Raw genomic sequence first — 19,209 nt, forward strand, 5'->3', positions numbered from 1 at the left:
CACTATTTGGAGCTTGTTTAGGTTTTTTGATGAGGTGCCTGCCAGGAGGGCGTTACAGTAGTCCAGTCTGGCTCCTATAGTAGCTCTGGCTATGGAGAGGCAGTTGGGCGTGGTGAGGTAGGGTTTTATGGCGTAGATGAGTTTGGTAGTCAGAGCAGAAGCTGAGGCAATGGCGCTGGTTTGTCTTGTCATTGAGAGTGTCGCGTCAATGTAGACTCCTAAGGTCTTGACGGCAGAGGAGACAGGTATGCTAATACTGTCGATGATCAAGTGCGAGTAATTGGGGCTGAGTTTGGTTAGAGTTTCGTTAGGGGCTAGGATGATGATTTCGGTTTTGTCTCCGTTTAGGCAGAGGCCATTGATAGCCATCCATGTTTGGATAGTTGAGTAGATTTTGAGGAGGGCTTCTGAGTCAAGGTCGTAGTCTCCAGAGAGGGGGAGGAGGACCTGCGTGTCATCAGCGTAGTTGGTGTACGCTATGTTGAGGGAGTCCAGTAGGTCAAAGAGGGGTTTGGTGAATAGGTTGTAGAGGGTCGGTGCGGTGCAGGACCCTTGTGGGACTCCACAATTGATAGTGGTGGGGGGGGCGCTATCCTGGTCAGAGTACACTTTCATGGCCCTGCCTTCAAGGAAGGATGTGATCCATGTGGTAGCCTTGTGAGAGAAGTGTGCAGCATTGGAGAGGTGCGTTGTGAGAATGCTGTGGTCGACCAAATCGAATGCTGCAGAAAGGTCGAGGAGGAGGAGGAGGGCAGGTTTGCCTGTGTCCATTATTTTAGTAATCTGATTTTTTAAATCTAGAAGAGCAGTTTCAGTCCCATGGCCTTTGCGGAAACCTGACTGTCTTTTTTATCTTGTGAAGTAATTAAGAGGTAATGTGGCTGGTATTTGAAACAGGTCCGTTTTTGCCTTTATGTCCCTAGGACACAGGAACTGATGGTACACACCTGTCGTACGTTCGGTGGGAGTGCATCTATCAGGAGAAGAACATATTATGTCATATGTGCATGGTATTTCAATGTGGAACTGTAAGTAACAGTTTTATATTACCTGTTTTTAAATATACATTTCCAGAAGAAGAGAAAGGGAAGTGTAGTCTAGTTTGAAGTTGTAGTAAAGAATTAACGGGGGCCTCCCGTTTCTCGCAGGACCTAAATGAACAGGCTACTACTAGGTACCAGCAATGGATTGATTCCATTACATCTTCTAGACCTCTGAATTACAAATGCGGAGGTGAGTAAGATGTATGCACCTACTCTGAGAGTTGCTTTTGAACTAATAACAGTACATATAAAGAAATGAGGATGACAAGAGACCATGACGGTTTATTGATTTTATTATATATTTTTGTATAGATGATGTGGCTCACCCCAGTCCATAAACGGCAAGATATAACTAGATCTTTGATTCACGTCCTGACGAAAAACTGTTTGGAATTGTAACAAACTGTAAATGACATCAGTATCAAGAATAGGGTCAAAGTATGTTGTAAAAGAGTTTGATTTACCAGAGAAAATGGAAAGCCATTGTTGATTTTTGAGTGTTTGTATGAATGAATGACAGTAAACATTTGATTGTGAGCTTGACTGTGTATAACTTTTGATGCAAATATTGATTTTATGATATTAGTATGTATTATTATTACAATGCACCTCTACATATATATTTTTGTATTGATTGAATAAAATTGGACAAAAATATTGAGTTAGATGGTCTTGTCATCCTCTATCCACTGGTCCACCCTATCATTTTCTCTGTTCAATTACCTGAAGGACCAGGGATTTAGTGCAGGTAGCCCCTTTTTGTTGGATAAGAAAAAAGGCAGACACCAGAAAAGGTATTGAGGCAAAGCACATATGAAGAGAAATGGTGGACCATGCATCGCTTCAAGCATAATACTTTACATCTTTACTTGGTCTAATACAGGCAACACAGAGACCAGTGACGTGTCCAGGAAGTGGCCTGGGGTGTCATGTGCTGCCCCCGGTATCTGATTGGCCATGCCAAGTGCCACCCCATTATCCGATAATATGGTCATTATGTGTGCGTGCACTCGTAACACATGCCACCCCTGCATAAGTCAGTGCCCCATTTGGGCCACCCTAGTCAAAAGAGTCTGGACACGCCTCTGACAGAGACACATCCACTCTGCCTCACTTTGGTCAGCTTCCACCTTCAAACGGCCCCCAATAACCCACTCAGCAATACAACTCATTAAAGGGTCACCGTTTGGACTCACACGCCTAAAATTCCCATCCTTCTAAGCCTAGAGTGCAGAGACACCTCGTCTCAGCAACAGGCAAGGAGTCAGGCTTCCAATGTTTCAGGACTTGTATATTGGCTACTGCCAGAGACCACACAAAGCAGAGCGAATGTCCAGACTTCAAGGTGAGCAGAGTTGGAATGATCCATCGAGGTAGGGGTGCGTCGCCGTGTAGCGCCGAGTCAATCCTCTCTATTACCTCTGCCACTGTCATTTGAGTCTCACAAAAGGGCACAACATGTGTCAAAAGGATGCCTGCGCTAAGGTGCAGCGCCAGTAGAGTGCATCCTTAGTGAGGCTTAGACGGGACATTTAGACCGGATACCAACAGTCCCTGCACACCACACTTATCTGGGTATGTGTCACGCGCAGGTGCAGCCCAGCCCGGAATTGGCAGGCTGCAGCTCAACCTCACATGACTCTTGTTATATATGCCTTGATTTCTTCTCTCAGTTCTTTATCTTAACCTTCCCTTCGGCTTCACACCCTCCTTATTTGCGGCTACTGTTAGCAGCAGAGATGCTAGTAGGAGTGTAAACTTCAGAAATCTGAGAGTCATAGAAGTGGCGCCCCAGATGTCACCCAGCATATCTTTCCTGCCCACTAGAATCCTGAAAAATTGACCATATCTTCCTGACGCCCTTTCCAGCAGCTTATAATTAAACTTAAGGTATTCGCAATCCACCAAACCTCTTCATTTACATCCCCATCAGGCCAGATACTGGGATTCAACCAGTTGCACCTATGCAGCTTCTAGTTCCCCGGCATGAAAGCAGGGTGTTTCCGTAGGGAGGCCCATGCATGCCGACACACACTGTGTTCCAGGTCAATCATGGAGTTCTTGCAGTCTTTTACCATGGAGCATAATGATGGTAGACTGGTAAATCATCCCAGCAGTCTACCCATAGACAGTAGCATCTCCAGCACAAAGGGGGTACAGGCCCATCTCTCTAGCGGCAGTCGGCCTGGCGTGTCACTGCCTTCCTGACATAGCCAGTGTCTGTTATCATCTCTCACAGTAAAAGATGGATGATATCCGTGCAGGTCCAGTAGATCGATGATATCCGTGCAGGTCCGATAGATGGATGATATCCATGCAGGTCCAGTAGATCGATGATATCCGTGCAGGTCCGATAGATGGATGATATCCGTGCAGGTCCGATAGATGGATAATATCCGTGTAGGTCCGGTAGAGGAATGATATCCGTGCAGGTCTGGAAGATGGATGATATTCATGCAGGTCTGGTAGATCGATGATATCTGTGCAGGTCGGGTAGATGGAGAAGATCCGTGCAGGTCCGGTTCCCAAATTCATCGTTTTCAAGTTTCTTATGGAGCAAACAATCTGGACATTTTCGACACTTCCTCTCACCCGAAAGAAACTGTCGGAACACCCCTTCAATTATATGTTCATCCTTCCTCTGGAAAGGCAAGGGGATGGCCTGCGTAACTCACAGCATCTTATTAAGGAAACACATCTCAAAGTCATTTGTTTTCCCCCATAGTGTCAGTTGTGTCCTCTCCCATCTAGCGATATCTCCTTAGAACTTATCAGCCTCTGCCATGAAATTCACTGAAATCAATTTTTGGATGTCATGTCCCACCTTCACCCCAAAGTAGGGGAGCTCCTTCTCCGACAAGTTCAATAACCAGCCCTCGAAATGCCCTCTATAGCACTTCTAGAAACGCGGAAAGCGTCAGACCTCTTGAAGTTTATCTTGTATCTAGAAATCTGTGACTATCCCTGGATCCTAGTCAACAGTGGTTCCTTAGCAGTGATCGGATCTACAATCCAGATAATCATGTTCCAGCATACAGTTAGACTTTTTACTCCACCCGTGTTCTTGCAAGCCGTTGACAACCACCAGTTGCCTAATCGATGCCTCCATGTGTTCCATGGCGAGTCTAAAGAACAAAGAGAACAGCGGGGGGGGCAACCCAGTCTAGTGCCTCTTTTGGGCTGGAAAGGTATCCAAAGTAAACCATTTGTCAAGACTCTTACACTTGGACCAGTGCAAAAGGCAACCAATCACTCAATCTGTACCTATCTCTGTGCATCTGTGAATATTTAAGGTAGACCAAATCCTCCCGATCAAAGGCCTTCTGTGCATCTACACTTATTGGGGCAGGATACATTCTACGGATGCTGATTAAGTCCAGTAACAATCTAATATTTTCGTGTTACCACCATTCCTACCTAACACGAGGCCAGTTAGGGAACCACAAATCAGCCTGATCAGTTCTTTGTTCAGTCGTGCCGCCAAAATCCTGGCAAAAAAGTTTGCATCACAATTCAATTATAAAATCGGTCTATATTGCCTACACTTGTTACTATTTTTATCTAGCTGAAGCATCAAGGTGATCATGGCTTCTGTAATGGTTGCAGACAAGCTTCTATTCTGAACGCAGTTGTTGAACGACGCAACCATGATAGGGGTCAGGATGTGCCTCGGTCAGGCCGGTCTCTTACCCGGGTGCATATTTTTTCAATCTCTGGACACACCTCTTCCACATTGTAGGCACCTTTCAGGGCCTCCCTTTCACTATCAATAAGTGTCGAGAGACAGACATTCGTAAAAAAAAGTGGTCAAATAGTTCCTATTATGGTAAACTTGGTATAGACTACCCGTTGAACAGTTGGATGTACATTAATGGATTAACTTGAGGAGGCCAGATAGCCATCTGCCATATAGACCACCTCTTTGCTCTTGTCATCAGTCAGCTCGTTAAGTCTTTTGACAAGATGCCACCTGACCTATCCTCTTTGCTCTCGATATACCTATCGGGTAAAGAAGACCAAGCTCGACAATTCTAGCTCGCGCGGTAGTCTAGTTGCACTTCACTATTCACATCTTCCACCGCAATGTATTGCCACTCAGTAGACCTCACCTTGTGCTTGAGTTTATCAGTCAGTGAAATCCTCCCCCTCCTGGTCTTCCCAGTACAGCCAATACCTTCTCCCCTTAGGAAAGCCTTCAGTGCACCCCAGGCCCCTCATTTGTAAAAGGAACCCTCATTATCATCCATTATGTGTTTGATATTTTCACCAATGTGTTTTTCTATCACCACATCCGCACCACAACGGGTAAAACCACTGCTGGGTATGTATCGGGTGATAGACAACCCACATCTCCAAGATGACACTCGTGTGATTTGAAATCGAAATTTCATCAATTTCCACATTTGACACTTCTTTGACAAAGTCCCTTGTAACAAACATGTAATAAATTCTCTGGAAAGAGTCATGCAGCCGTGAGTAGAACGTGTTCCGCCTCTCAGTTGGGTGGAAGATTCTGCAGACATCAGCAAAAAAAATATTTTAAGGGTAGCAGGGGTTGGGGAAGTTGTGGAGACAGGTGGGAAGGGGGGCTTGCCCCCACAAAAAAATAAATGACACAGAAATGTGGAGAAATGGCTGCCGCAATGAGAGGGGCCGGATCTGGGCATGGCAGCCGAGAGCGACAGCAAATATTCCCCAGGTGCATAGACCGAACCAACGCCATCTTCTGACGTGTCTAGAGATGAATATAGAACCACAAACCTTCCCTCGCTGTCCCTCAAGGCGCGACTAACCTTTAGCCCCAGACTTTTCGTGATAGTGGTAGCAACCCCCTGGGGTTTACTTGTGTGGCAGCTTGAGCTCTTCTGTGGGTGTTGATCTTCATCCCCGGCCAGGAGCCGCCTTTCTTGTAACAGTGCCAGGTCAGCCCTACAAGTGTGTGCCAGTATGCCAGCACATGTTTCCTCTTATGGGTCTATTTCGACCCTTTACATTCCAGCTACTCACATTCATTCATTAGAGGGTCTAGTTAGGGGGTAGTCTGTGCCTCCCGGGCCGCGTGGACATTCTGGGACATATCTATTTTGGGCAAGGCATACGTTTAACTGGGGCCACATCGAGAGGTAGATGAGGCAATCATGTGGGAGGGTAGCTCAGGGCCAACAGGCTCACCTTGGAATCAAGACGATGCGGAGCAACACAGGTTCGATCCCTGCATCCGCGCATAGAAACCTTAGGGTATTAAGCGTGTTATATATAAATAGCCAATTATAATAATAATGCATTATGGCATAGACAAAGAGCATCCTCCCCCAGCGCCATTTTGTTTTGGGAATATCCTACAAGGGGGATGAGCAAAGGTGGTACAGCTTGCTGGGGTGCAAACCCCTGTCAGGATAATTCCACTTTGAGGCCACGTGTACTGATCCCATTTAAACCACTTACGTTCATACAATAGTATACAATGTCTACAACGTTAATCACCCGAGGGCAGCGACACCCCACCCTGATCAGAGTAACATTTCAAGGCGTCCTCTCTCAGGACCAAATCACACATGCATATGAGCCCCCCTACTTTTCCCTCCGCCCTTTGGTCCATATCCAATAGGCCCTGGAAAGGCAGCTTAAGCACAATGCATCGAGAGCAATGTATCGCAAGCTGCCTATCTTATGTGTGGTACTGGGGCCAGGTCAGCAGGGTGGTCCGAACCCCCCCCCTCCCCATCCCCCGAGATTGATGGAACTAACAGCACCTGTAACACACAGGCTTTGTGGGGCAGTGTCCATGCATTGTATGCATCCTCCTTGCGGAACCGATAGCGAGGAGGAGGGTGATGGGGAGTCCAAAGCGCCATGGGCCCCGTCACATGGTGAAACCTGCATCTGCACGCAAAGAGGCGGCCGTGCATAAGCGCGTCATACCCTGTGACGATGACACGCAGGGACTAACGCGAAGGACCGCTGGGCTGCATTGATAGTTTTGCAGCCCAGCAGGAGATTTCCAAAAGTGTTTCTTCCCAGAGTGGCATTTTATAGGGAAACTCTCTATGTTTCCTGAAACACATCAAACCACAAGGTGGCAGGTAGAGGGCAGTACCAAAGTAGCGTGTCCGATCAACTTGTACACAATATGCCAGACATGCCATAGACAATCTCCAGTGTGGGTCATGGGGCCCTGTTTGCATGATATGATATGATATGGCATTTATAACGCGCCTATACACAAGTGTTTCAAGCATCCACATGAGGAGGGGAGGGGGAAATACTACTACAGAGTGAGCAAGTCACCCACCATACACAGCAACCATCTAGGAATACTAGACATGCCAATTGGTGAGGGAGGGCGTCACAGCTTGTTTGGTTTACCTGCTGCTGGCCACAGATCAGGAGCAGGTTATTGACAGGTTTCTTGGAGCATCCTGGAGTTTGTCCATTGGTACCACCTCCATTCCAATAATTAACTCCTCTGCTCTCTTGTGGTTATTCCAGTTGTGGGTGAACCCTTTTGATGTCATTTTGAGGATGGCAGGGACTACCATATGATAGGTGAGATGGTGGTGTTTGCCCAGTTCCTTAAGGTTCTGGAACAGATTTCTTGCACCTCACCCACTACATCCGTTCATCCTTGCTGTCATCAGCAAAGAACATGTTATGTCTTTCCTTTGCCCAGCAATGAAGAAACCACACTATCATCTGCAGTGAGCTGTCCCCTTGAGGTGGGGCAAGAGACCCATGGGTCCTCCATTTCTCAAATGTTTGCCAAGTGTCATCTGCAGTAACTTTGGAAGTGTTTTTTGTAGGAAATTAATGAGGCTACCCCACTCTAGGTCACCGGGGTACCCAGGTATATCAGTATGTTGTTTCTCCATGAGAAATGTTCCTGATTGGAAAGGTTGTTTGAACTCTTTTCTAATTGGGCTGTAAGTGTCTGGATTGACCTTTAATTTCCTAGTGTCCCGCATTCTCTGTGTGACATCCTTATCATTCTGGGCCAATCACATCTTTCTGATGACCATCTTGACCGCACCAATGGCATAGTTGTCATCATGGTATCAAGATGGGGAACATCTGACTGTCTTGGTTACACCCTACCCATCAATATTACAGCAAATATAAAGAATGGTCAAACAAATGTCTGTTAGTCTTTATGTCCGCATACACCATCTGAACTAATGTAGCTCCTTCGTCACAAGTACTTGAGTGGCAGAAACAGTGGCCAATGCATTTCCGTCAGGGAGATCACTGACATTAAGCGGCGCTCATCAAGTTGAGCTGTTTCCTTTAACCCAAACATGCATATTGCGCCAGCATGTGGCAGCGAGAAGTACTTTGTTAAAACAATATTCCCACATAGTGGGCACAATGTAGCAAAGAGAGATTGTGTTATCATCATGGCCCTCAACGTAGCCTCTCTCGCTATTGTGCCCAGCAGCACTCTCGCCATCCTCCTTGGGTCTTTTGGCCGTCAGGGGCACCTGGGTTGCAGGGGAGGACACGGTATGAGGGTGGTCTCTCATCAGTCAGAAAAGACAACAGGTCAGGGGAGACAGAACCTCTGCAATTGCCCCCCCCCAGGTGTCAGTTATACAATGCCCTGAATGTGCAGCTGCATTTACATTTCCACTGAAACATTTGCTCCCATGCATCCTATTAACCCTACTATTTCTGAAGTGCTGTCAAGTGATTCAACCCTCCTTGAGAAGAATATGTTCACTGCACTAGTGTTTGCACATGTGTGGTAGAATCTGTTCACTGCACCAGTGTTGCACTGCACACGTGTGGTAGAATCTGTTCACTACTGCACCAGTGTTGCACTGCACACGTGCGGTAGAATCTTTTCACTGCACCAGTGTTTGCACACGTGCGGTAGAATCTGTTCACAGCACCAGTGTTTGCACACGTGCGGTAGAATCTGTTCACTGCACCAGTGTTTGCACACGTGCGGAAGAATCTGTTCACAGCACCAGTGTTTGCACACGTGCGGTAGAATCTAGAATCTGTTCACAGCACCAGTGTTTGCACACGTGCGGTAGAATCTAGAATCTGTTCACTGCACCAGTGTTTGCACACGTGCGGTAGAATCTGTTCACAGCACCAGTGTTTGCACACGTGCGGTAGAATCTGTTCACAGCACCAGTGTTTGAACACGTGCGGTAGAATCTGTTCACTGCACCAGTGTTTGCACACGTGCGGTAGAATCTGTTCACAGCACCAGTGTTTGCGCACGTGCAGTAGAATCTGTTCACAGCACCAGTGTTTGCACACGTGCGGTAGAATCTAGAATCTGTTCACTGCACCAGTGTTTGCACACGTGCGGTAGAATCTAGAATCTGTTCACTGCACCAGTGTTTGCACACGTGCGGTAGAATCTGTTCACAGCACCAGTGTTTGCACACGTGCGGTAGAATCTGTTCACTGCACCAGTGTTTGCACACGTGCGGTAGAATCTGTTCACAGCACCAGTGTTTGCACACGTGCGGTAGAATCTGTTCACTGCACCAGTGTTTGCACACGTGCGGTAGAATCTGTTCACTCCACCAGTGGTAGAATCTGTTCACTCCACCAGTGTTTGCACACGTGCAGTAGAATCTGTTCACTGCACCAGTGTTTGCACACGTGCGGTAGATGCACCAGTGTTTGCACACGTGCGGTAGAATCTGTTCACAGCACCAGTGTTTGCACACGTGCGGTAGAATCTGTTCACTGCACCAGTGTTTGCACACGTGCGGTAGAATCTGTTCACTGCACCAGTGTTTGCACACGTGCGGTAGAATCTGTTCACTGCACCAATGTTTGCACACGTGCGGTAGAATCTGTTCACGGCACCAGTGTTTGCACACGTGCGGTAGAATCTGTTCACTCCACCAGTGGTAGAATCTGTTCACTGCACCAGTGTTTGCACGGTAGAATCTGTTCACGGCACCAGTGTTTGCACACGTGCGGTAGAATCTGTTCACTCCACCAGTGGTAGAATCTGTTCACTGCACCAGTGTTTCCACACGTGCGGTAGAATCTGTTCACTCCACCAGTGTTTGCACACGTGCGGTAGAATCTGTTCACTGCACCAGTGTTTGCACACGTGTGGTAGAATTTTACTTTACACTTGCTTTGCCATATTTTGGTCTCTTCAAATCAATGAGGCCAATGGTTAGACTTTGACGAATCACACACATTTTGTGATATGCACACAATGCATTCCAGGGCCGTGACCTGCATATGTGTTATATGAAAGCAATTAACATTTAAGCCCTCTAGAAACACCTATGCCGACTGTAAGTCATTGATTCATGCGGTGCCTTTGAACACTGTTTAAGTGGTCAAGGCTTATTCCGTTCAATTGAAAGTTAATTGGAAATTTTACCTGCAAGGGGCTTCCGAAGTCAGTGTAAGTTACATTCCAATCATATTAGCAATGATTCAGACTTCAAGCACCACTTGTTTCCAGATCAAGTTAGCGGTGCTTTGGGAAATGAGGACATCAATTGGTATCCAGTGATATTGTCGGCAAGAAAAAGGTGGAGGGGGAGGGTTGGGGGTCACATTTAACCAAATTAGCATCCTGAACTCAAGTCAAGCACTTTCCCCAAATATTCTAGGACTGAAGTTTAAAATAGTAAATAACACGAGTCCTAGAAAATGTTGTGGAGGGCCTTTTAGGGTCAGGGTCTTTTCCTGGCAACATATTGACATAGAACCAATCAGTTCAGGATTCATTTAGTCATTACCCAGTTAAACCTACGAGTCACCAGGGAATTCACTAATTGATCATAGGAGTAATTTTGTGTAGGAATCACTTGACATTTGGATTAATTCATGAATTGGCGTCAAGGTTGATGTTGGTGGGAATATGGACTACAAAACGGTTTCATACTATAAAGTCTGCCTGTTTACCCTGGTTCAACGTTTATGTTAATAGAACCATATACTTTTCACAAATGCATTCCTTAAGAGTTAGGCAGCAATGTTACACATTTTCCCCTAAAAGCCACGCATAGGTCACACAATATCAGTTCTCCAGATGAGATTTAATCTAATGTGTCAGCGAGGCAGCCAGGAGTGATGAGAATGACCTTTGCCTTGTCACCAGGTTCATTGTGTGCACAAGTCATCCTTTTAGAGACCATGCGCATGATTCTCTTCAACTGCCACAAGTAAAAAAATGCATAGATTTTGAAATGTTCAGGGCATCTTATTCTGAAATGACACCAGCACATTTCACCGGTGCTGTGGCAGAGCACACCCAGATGTGCTGGCCAGCCTCTTTGCATAGATCAGTACCTGGAGAGTGCTCACAACACAACTGTGCGACAATCTCCCAGTACTACGATTGTGATCTGTGCCACAACAAACAAAAGCATTTATATCCTTATTTGAAGGGCAGACAAAGAAGTGAGAACGCAGTGTTTCATACAGCTGCTGTTCCACTTGACAAAATGCATCAAAGGGTCAGAAATAACCCTGTGAGCCAATGGCATTCCCCTGCACCTGTTCCAAACAGGTGCTTAGGAATAAACCGAGTTTGGGATATTTCCTCTTTGTTTTTTTTGTGCGGCATGCCATATTTCTCCCAACAGGTTCTCAAACTTGCATGCTACGTGTTTGAAGGTGTTTACGTGTGCATCATATAACTAAGGATTGGCTGTCCAGCAGACAACATAGAGTTTATTTGAGGGACCATTAGATTGTGAAGAATCAATACAAGATATTTGGTGTGATCCATATAAATTAAGTGAATAGCGCTGAGGGAGGCAAGAAGTGGCCGAAACACGTGCTTGCTGTTGTTGAATCTCCTGACAAACAGAAGGATATAAACCCTTTTTTGTTTAAAAACCAAAACATAGGACTGTATATGTATAGGACTGTATATTAACCTGGAACATTGATCTGGGTGCAATTAGGAAGGGTAATGGGTGCAGGTAGCCTGGCTCTACCCTGATATTAGGTGCTTAGGAATGCCTTTGTTTTCTGTGCATTCTGAAGCGCATCCCCATTTTGAATATGAGGGTTAAAGAGCATTGGAATGTGGGAATCTATGATGTGCACATTGAAATGCCCATTGAAAATAGGGCACGTATTTTCTTTGGAGCACACCTCATCATTTGTGCCCAAAAAATGCTTAGAAAATTATTTGGCTCTGTGGATCCTATTCACACAAATATGCACTGAAGCAAATCAGGAGATGCCAAGAGTCAGGTTTGCTCCCATCACCTTAGTTCACAAAACCTAAAACTAGAGCAAATTTGGAGCCTCTTGCTCAAGGGCATCTTAGAGATGTTCCAGAGTCCTCAGGCATAAGGGGGCAGGACTAACTCTGGGATGTTCAAGGCATGGCCTGATTTGTTCTAGTGAAAGCAGCCCTGCAGATAAGGGGTGTATCAGTCACGTTTACTCTCTAAAAATAAGCAAATAAGCAAACATGGGGAGTAAAAATACTCTCAACAGAAAATAGGAAACACGCATGAAGAGCCTTATTGTGATGAATCAACTTCCGGGGCACCAGTGGCCCAGGGATGAATATCGTTTTCTAAACCATCAATCAGCCCCACACCTCTAGTACACTGGAAGGGATCCAAACAGATTGGAATACAAGTAAATCATAAGACCTATTTGTCCAATTTTGGTAACATGGACGGAATGGCAGGCTTATCTCTGCAAGGCTGTAGATCATTGGTTAGTTGCAACACAGCGAAAATACAATTATTACCCAATAATAAAAGGGACTGTCCAGTCAAGGTTGTATAAAAATATCTGCTTTATTATTACTACAACAGACAGTTCTAGCACACTACAATTACAACCCACACTGTAAAGGAACACAGAGGACAGGCGGTTTCATAAAGGAAAGGGATGCACTTTTGATACTGACAGGAGGGTAGTAGGCAAAGCAATCAGTCTTACTGTTCAAGGTTATTTGGTTTCAACACCAAACTGGCTAAGGGTCATATCTGTCTCTAGGGGCCTTCAGTGAAGGACCCGGGGGGCAGAACTACAATGTACCTGCTGCTGAAGAAGTTCTTGGTGTTCGAGAGCGTCGAGGCGGTTCCAGGGCGGTTCGCTGCCCGTGAGACAGAGAGAGACAACTAATTACATTACAACATGAAATAATGAAATGAAAATAAAATGAAAAGATTATCAGGAAATTAAAATTATGGTTTGAACAAACAAATATGAAAGACTATAGTGCAATTTAATCTTGCTTCCTTTGCAGGTGTTATTAAATAACTATTTATATTAGTGATTATATTTCGCTGAATATCAGACTCATACAGCTTCTGCGGCTTCTACTGGAGCTCAGATCTAATATAGCAGCAAATTCCTGGATTGACTATTTCAAGAATATATATAACTACTCAACAGATGAAATGTGTGGCTATCTTGCTTTAGAATCTAAATGTAATGGGGTTTGCATTAAGGAACATATCAAATGTATGACACCAATAGCCTTCAAAACTCAATCATTAAATAAAAGGCCTGGGTTTGCTGAGGCATCTCTTGATCTCTGTAGGTAGGTGGTTTATGTGGATCTAACAAAAGTAGCCAAATCAGTAATTTTACTTGTTATATAATGTGTTGCCAAGATTGTATCTAGTCTGTGGTTTCTTGTTACAATGTGATGTTTTATGCAACATGATTCTGAAATTAACTAAATTAACTGACTGACAGTACTAGATCAGGCACCTTAATGGGATAGCTAGATTACTGCGCAGGAGAATTCGTCAAATTCAAATTCAACACATTATTTTAATGAAATGTTGCTGCAAATATATGTGGGAGGGGGATAATAGTTAAGGTGGGGGGGTTGAAGGTGGGGAGTGCGGGGCAGGTTACCCCCGCTTATATTTGCAGCAAAAGGGTTAACAAAAAATTAAATTTGGGTAAACCGATTTTGACAAATTGTCATCGACCAAATCAAATAGAACCCCTCAACCTCTACTTGAAAACAGCCAAATATGCATTTGTGAAGCGTTCCCCGGTGTACTCGGCTTTCATGACTCTATCCGGTTAATCAGGTTGACTTGTGGGAAACTTTGCAGAATATAGGGGTTCCACCTAATTAGAGGGGTGCACTAAAATAATGTATGCTGTGTTAGAGGGATACAGTAAATACCAGAGTAGGACAAGCATGTGTATTAGCACCCTTATTGCTTAACCGACATACAAACTCACTTGGGGAGTGCAAACCCCAACTTTCCTGGATTGTGGGGATATTGATACCACGCTTGTCCCAAGCAGTCGACAGGTCCTCGCTGCAAGGATCCTTCGAGTTATCAGCGGTTGCACTGAGTATGAGAATCACAATGTTAAACTGCCATCTTGGAACTGCTGTTTCCTCATGTGCTTTGCCTTGCTCAGAGTGTGCTCTCAAGCTCTGCCTTTAATCCATGTGGGGTTCCCATGCAGAGAGGACATGTGGCGTGTTTAGTCTTCACACTTGTGTTCCCATGCATAGGGTGTTTAGTCTTCACACTAGTGTTCCCATGCAGAGAAGACATGTGGCGTGTTTAGTCTTCACACTGGGGTTCCCATGCAGAGAGGACATGTGGCGGGTTTAGGCTTCACACTGGTGTTTCCATGCAGAGAGGACATGTGGCGTGTTTAGTCTTTACACTGGGTTCCCATGCAGAGAAGACATGTGGCATCTTTAGTCTTCACACTGGGGTTCCCATGCAGAGAGGACATGTGGCGTGTTTAGGCTTCACACTGGTGTTTCCATGCAGAGAGGAGATGTGGCGTGTTTAGTCTTCACACTGGGGTTCCCATGCAGAGAGGACATGTGGCGTGTTTAGGCTTCACACTGGTGTTTCCATGCAGAGAGGAAATGTGGCGTGTTTAGTCTTTACACTGGGTTCCCATGCAGAGAAGACATGTGGCATGTTTAGTCTTCACACTGGGCTTCCCAGTGGTCGACACCATTTGGTCGAATGCCAAATAGTCGAATTTTTTTTTTTTTATATATGTGTTTTGTGGGTTTTCGTGTGGGGGAAAAAAAAAAACCAAAAAAGGGGTAAAAAAAAAAAAAAATTCGACCATTTGGCATTCGACCAAATGGTGTCGACCAGTTGTCCTGTCGACCAAATGTTTTCGACCAATTGACTGGGAACCAAGAGGACATATGGCGTGTTTAGGCTTCACACTGTGGTTCCCATGCAGAGAGGACATGTGACATGTTTAGTCTTCACACTGGGGTTGCCATGCAGAGGGGACATGTGGCGACATGTTGCATGTTTAGTCTTCACACTCGTGTTCCCATGCAGAGGGGGCATGTGACGTGTTTGGGCTTCACACCGGGATTCCATGCAGAGAGGACATGTGGCGTGTTTAGTCTTCACAATGGGGTTGCCATGCAGAGAGGACATGTGACATGTTTAGTCTTCACACTGGGGTTGCCATGAAGAGGGGACATGTGGCGACATGTGGCATGTTTAGTCTTCACACTGGGGTTCCCATGCAGAGAGGACATGTGGCATGTTTAGTCTTCACACTAGTGTTCCCATGCAGAGGGGACATGTGGCGTGTTTAGGCTTCACACTAGTGTTCCCATGCAGAGAGGACATGTCGCATGTTTAGTCTTCACACTGGGGTTCCCATGCAGAGGGAACAGGTGGCGTGTTTAGTCTTCACATTGGGGTTCCCATGCAAAGAGGACATGTGGCGTGTTTAGACTTCACACTGGGGTTCCCATGCAGAGGGGCCATGTGGCATGCTTAGTCTTCACAATGGGGTTGCCATGCAGAGAGGACATGTGACATGTTTAGTCTTCACACTGGGGTTGCCATGAAGAGGGGACATGTGGCGACATGTGGCATGTTTAGTCTTCACACTGGGGTTCCCATGCAGAGAGGACATGTGGCATCTTTAGTCTTCACACTAGTGTTCCCATGCAGAGGGGACATGTGGCGTGTTTAGGCTTCACACTAGTGTTCCCATGCAGAGAGGACATGTCGCATGTTTAGTCTTCACACTGGGGTTCCCATGCAGAGGGAACAGGTGGCGTGTTTAGTCTTCACATTGGGGTTCCCATGCAAAGAGGACATGTGGCGTGTTTAGACTTCACACTGGGGTTCCCATGCAGACGGGCCATGTGGCATGCTTAGTCTTCACACTAGTGTTGCCATGCAGAGAGGACATGTGGCATGTTTAGGCTTCACACTCGGGTTCCCATGCAGAGAGGACATGTGGCGTGTTTAGGCTTCACACTGGGGTTCCCATGCAGAGAGGTCATGTGGCGTGTTTAGGCTTTACACTGGGGTTCCCATGCAGAGGGGACACATGGCATGTTTAGTCTTCACACTGGGGTTCACATGCAGAGGGGACATGTGGCATGTTTAGTCTTTACACAGGTCTTCCCATGTAGAGTGGACATGTGGCGTGTTTAGTCTTCACACCGGGGTTCCCATGCAGAGAGGACATGTCACGTGTTTAGTCTTCACACCGGGGTTCCCATGCAGAGGGGACAGGTGGCGTGTTTAGTCTTCACATTGGGGTTCCCATGCAAAGAGGACATGTGGCGTGTTTAGACTTCACACTGGGGTTCCCATGCAGAGGGGCCATGTGGCATGCTTAGTCTTCACACTAGTGTTGCCATGCAGAGAGGACATGTGGCATGTTTAGGCTTCACACTCGGGTTCCCATGCAGAGAGGACATGTGGCGTGTTTAGGCTTCACACTGGGGTTCCCATGCAGAGAGGTCATGTGGCGTGTTTAGGCTTTACACTGGGGTTCCCATGCAGAGGGGACACATGGCGTGTTTAGTCTTCACACTGGGGTTCACATGCAGAGGGGACATGTGGCATGTTTAGTCTTTACACAGGTCTTCCCATGTAGAGTGGACATGTGGCGTGTTTAGTCTTCACACCGGGGTTCCCATGCAGAGAGGACATGTCACATGTTTAGTCTTCACACCGGGGTTCCCATGCAGAGGGGACATGTGGCGTGTTTAGTCTTTACACAGGTCTTCCCATGCAGAGAGGACATGTGGCGTGGTTAGTCTTCACACCGGGGTTCCCATGCAGAGAGGACATGTGGCGTGTTTAGTCTTTACACAGGTCTTCCCATGCAGAGAGGACATGTGGCGTGGTTAGTCTTCACACCGGGGTTCCCATGCAGAGGGGACATGTGGCGTGTTTAGTCTTTACACAGGTCTTCCCATGCAGAGAGGACATGTGGCGTGTTTAGTCTTCACACCGGGGTTCCCATGCAGAGAGGACATGTGGCGTGGTTAGTCTTCACACCGGGGTTCCCATGCAGAGGGGACATGTGGCGTGTTTAGTCTTTACACAGGTCTTCCCATGCAGAGAGGACATGTGGCGTGTTTAGTCTTCACACCGGGGTTCCCATGCAGAGAGGACATGTGGCGTGGTTAGTCTTCACACCGGGGTTCCCATGCAGAGGGGACATGTGGCGTGTTTAGTCTTTACACAGGTCTTCCCATGCAGAGAGGACATGTGGCGTGGTTAGTCTTCACACCGGGGTTCCCATGCAGAGAGGACATGTGGCGTGTTTAGTCTTTACACAGGTCTTCCCATGCAGAGAGGACATGTGGCGTGGTTAGTCTTCACACCGGGGTTCCCATGCAGAGGGGACATGTGGCGTGTTTAGTCTTTACACAGGTCTTCCCATGCAGAGAGGACATGTGGCGTGTTTAGTCTTCACACCAGGGTTCCCATGCAGAGAGGACATGTGGCGTGTTTAGTCTTCACACCGGGGTTCCCATGCAGAGAGGACATGTGGCGTGTTTAGTCTTTACACAGGTCTTCCTATGCAGAGAGGACATGTGGCGTGGTTGGTCTTCACACCGGGGTTCGCAGGCAGAGGGGACATGTGGCGGGTTTAGGCTTCACACTGGTGTTTCCATGCAGAGAGGACATGTGGCGTGTTTAGTCTTTACACTGGGTTCCCATGCAGAGAAGACATGTGGCATCTTTAGTCTTCACACTGGGGTTCCCATGCAGAGAGGACATGTGGCGTGTTTAGGCTTCACACTGGTGTTTCCATGCAGAGAGGAGATGTGGCGTGTTTAGTCTTCACACTGGGGTTCCCATGCAGAGAGGACATGTGGCGTGTTTAGGCTTCACACTGGTGTTTCCATGCAGAGGGGACATGTGGCGTGTTTAGTCTTTACACAGGTCTTCCCATGCAGAGAGGACATGTGGCGTGGTTAGTCTTCACACCGGGGTTCCCATGCAGAGAGGACATGTGGCGTGTTTAGTCTTTACACAGGTCTTCCCATGCAGAGAGGACATGTGGCGTGGTTAGTCTTCACACCGGGGTTCCCATGCAGAGGGGACATGTGGCGTGTTTAGTCTTTACACAGGTCTTCCCATGCAGAGAGGACATGTGGCGTGTTTAGTCTTCACACCAGGGTTCCCATGCAGAGAGGACATGTGGCGTGTTTAGTCTTCACACCGGGGTTCCCATGCAGAGAGGACATGTGGCGTGTTTAGTCTTTACACAGGTCTTCCTATGCAGAGAGGACATGTGGCGTGGTTGGTCTTCACACCGGGGTTCGCAGGCAGAGGGGACATGTGGCGTGTTTAGTCTTCACACCGGGGTTCCCATGCAGAGAGGACATGTGGCGTGTTTAGTCTTCACACCGGGGTTCCCATGCAGAGAGGACATGTGGCGTGTTTAGTCTTCACACCGGGGTTCCCATGCAGAGAGGACATGTGGCGTGTTTAGTCTTCACACCGGGGTTCCCATGCAGAGAGGACATGTGGCGTGTTTAGTCTTCACACCGGGGTTCCCATGCAGAGAGGACATGTGGCGTGTTTAGTCTTCACACCGGGGTTCCCATGCAGAGAGGACATGTGGCGTGTTTAGTCTTCACACCGGGGTTCCCATGCAGAGAGGACATGTGGCGTGTTTAGTCTTCACACCGGGGTTCCCATGCAGAGAGGACATGTGGCGTGTTTAGTCTTCACACCGGGGTTCCCATGCAAAGAGGACATGTGGCGTGTTTAGTCTTCACACCGGGGTTCCCATGCAGGGAGGACATGTGGCGTGTTTAGTCTTCACACCGGGGTTCCCATGCAGAGAGGACATGTGGCGTGTTTAGTCTTCACACCGGGGTTCCCATGCAGGGAGGACATGTGGCGTGTTTAGTCTTCACACCGGGGTTCCCATGCAGAGAGGACATGTGGCGTGTTTAGTCTTCACACCGGGGTTC

General features: G+C 47.0%; 1 protein-coding gene across 9 annotated transcripts in view; it reads left to right on the forward strand.

The window, feature by feature from the left end:
* Positions 1 to 19,209, forward strand: part of KCNT1 (potassium sodium-activated channel subfamily T member 1) — a 2,308,650-nt gene that overhangs the window by 1,056,286 nt on the left and 1,233,155 nt on the right. The window contains exon 1 of one of the 9 annotated variants that reach the window (XM_069609545.1): positions 934 to 1,028. The exons of the other annotated variants lie outside the window; for them this stretch is intronic. Coding sequence (XP_069465646.1) covers positions 937 to 1,028 — 92 coding nt within the window. The 5' untranslated portion in view covers positions 934 to 936. Of the gene's footprint in view, positions 1 to 933; positions 1,029 to 19,209 lie in introns of those variants that run through there. 9 annotated transcript variants of the gene reach the window in all.

Source organism: Ambystoma mexicanum, chromosome 8, assembly GCF_040938575.1.
Source record: "Ambystoma mexicanum isolate Mex_15411 chromosome 8, UKY_AmexF1_1, whole genome shotgun sequence".
Taxonomy (NCBI): domain Eukaryota; kingdom Metazoa; phylum Chordata; class Amphibia; order Caudata; family Ambystomatidae; genus Ambystoma; species Ambystoma mexicanum.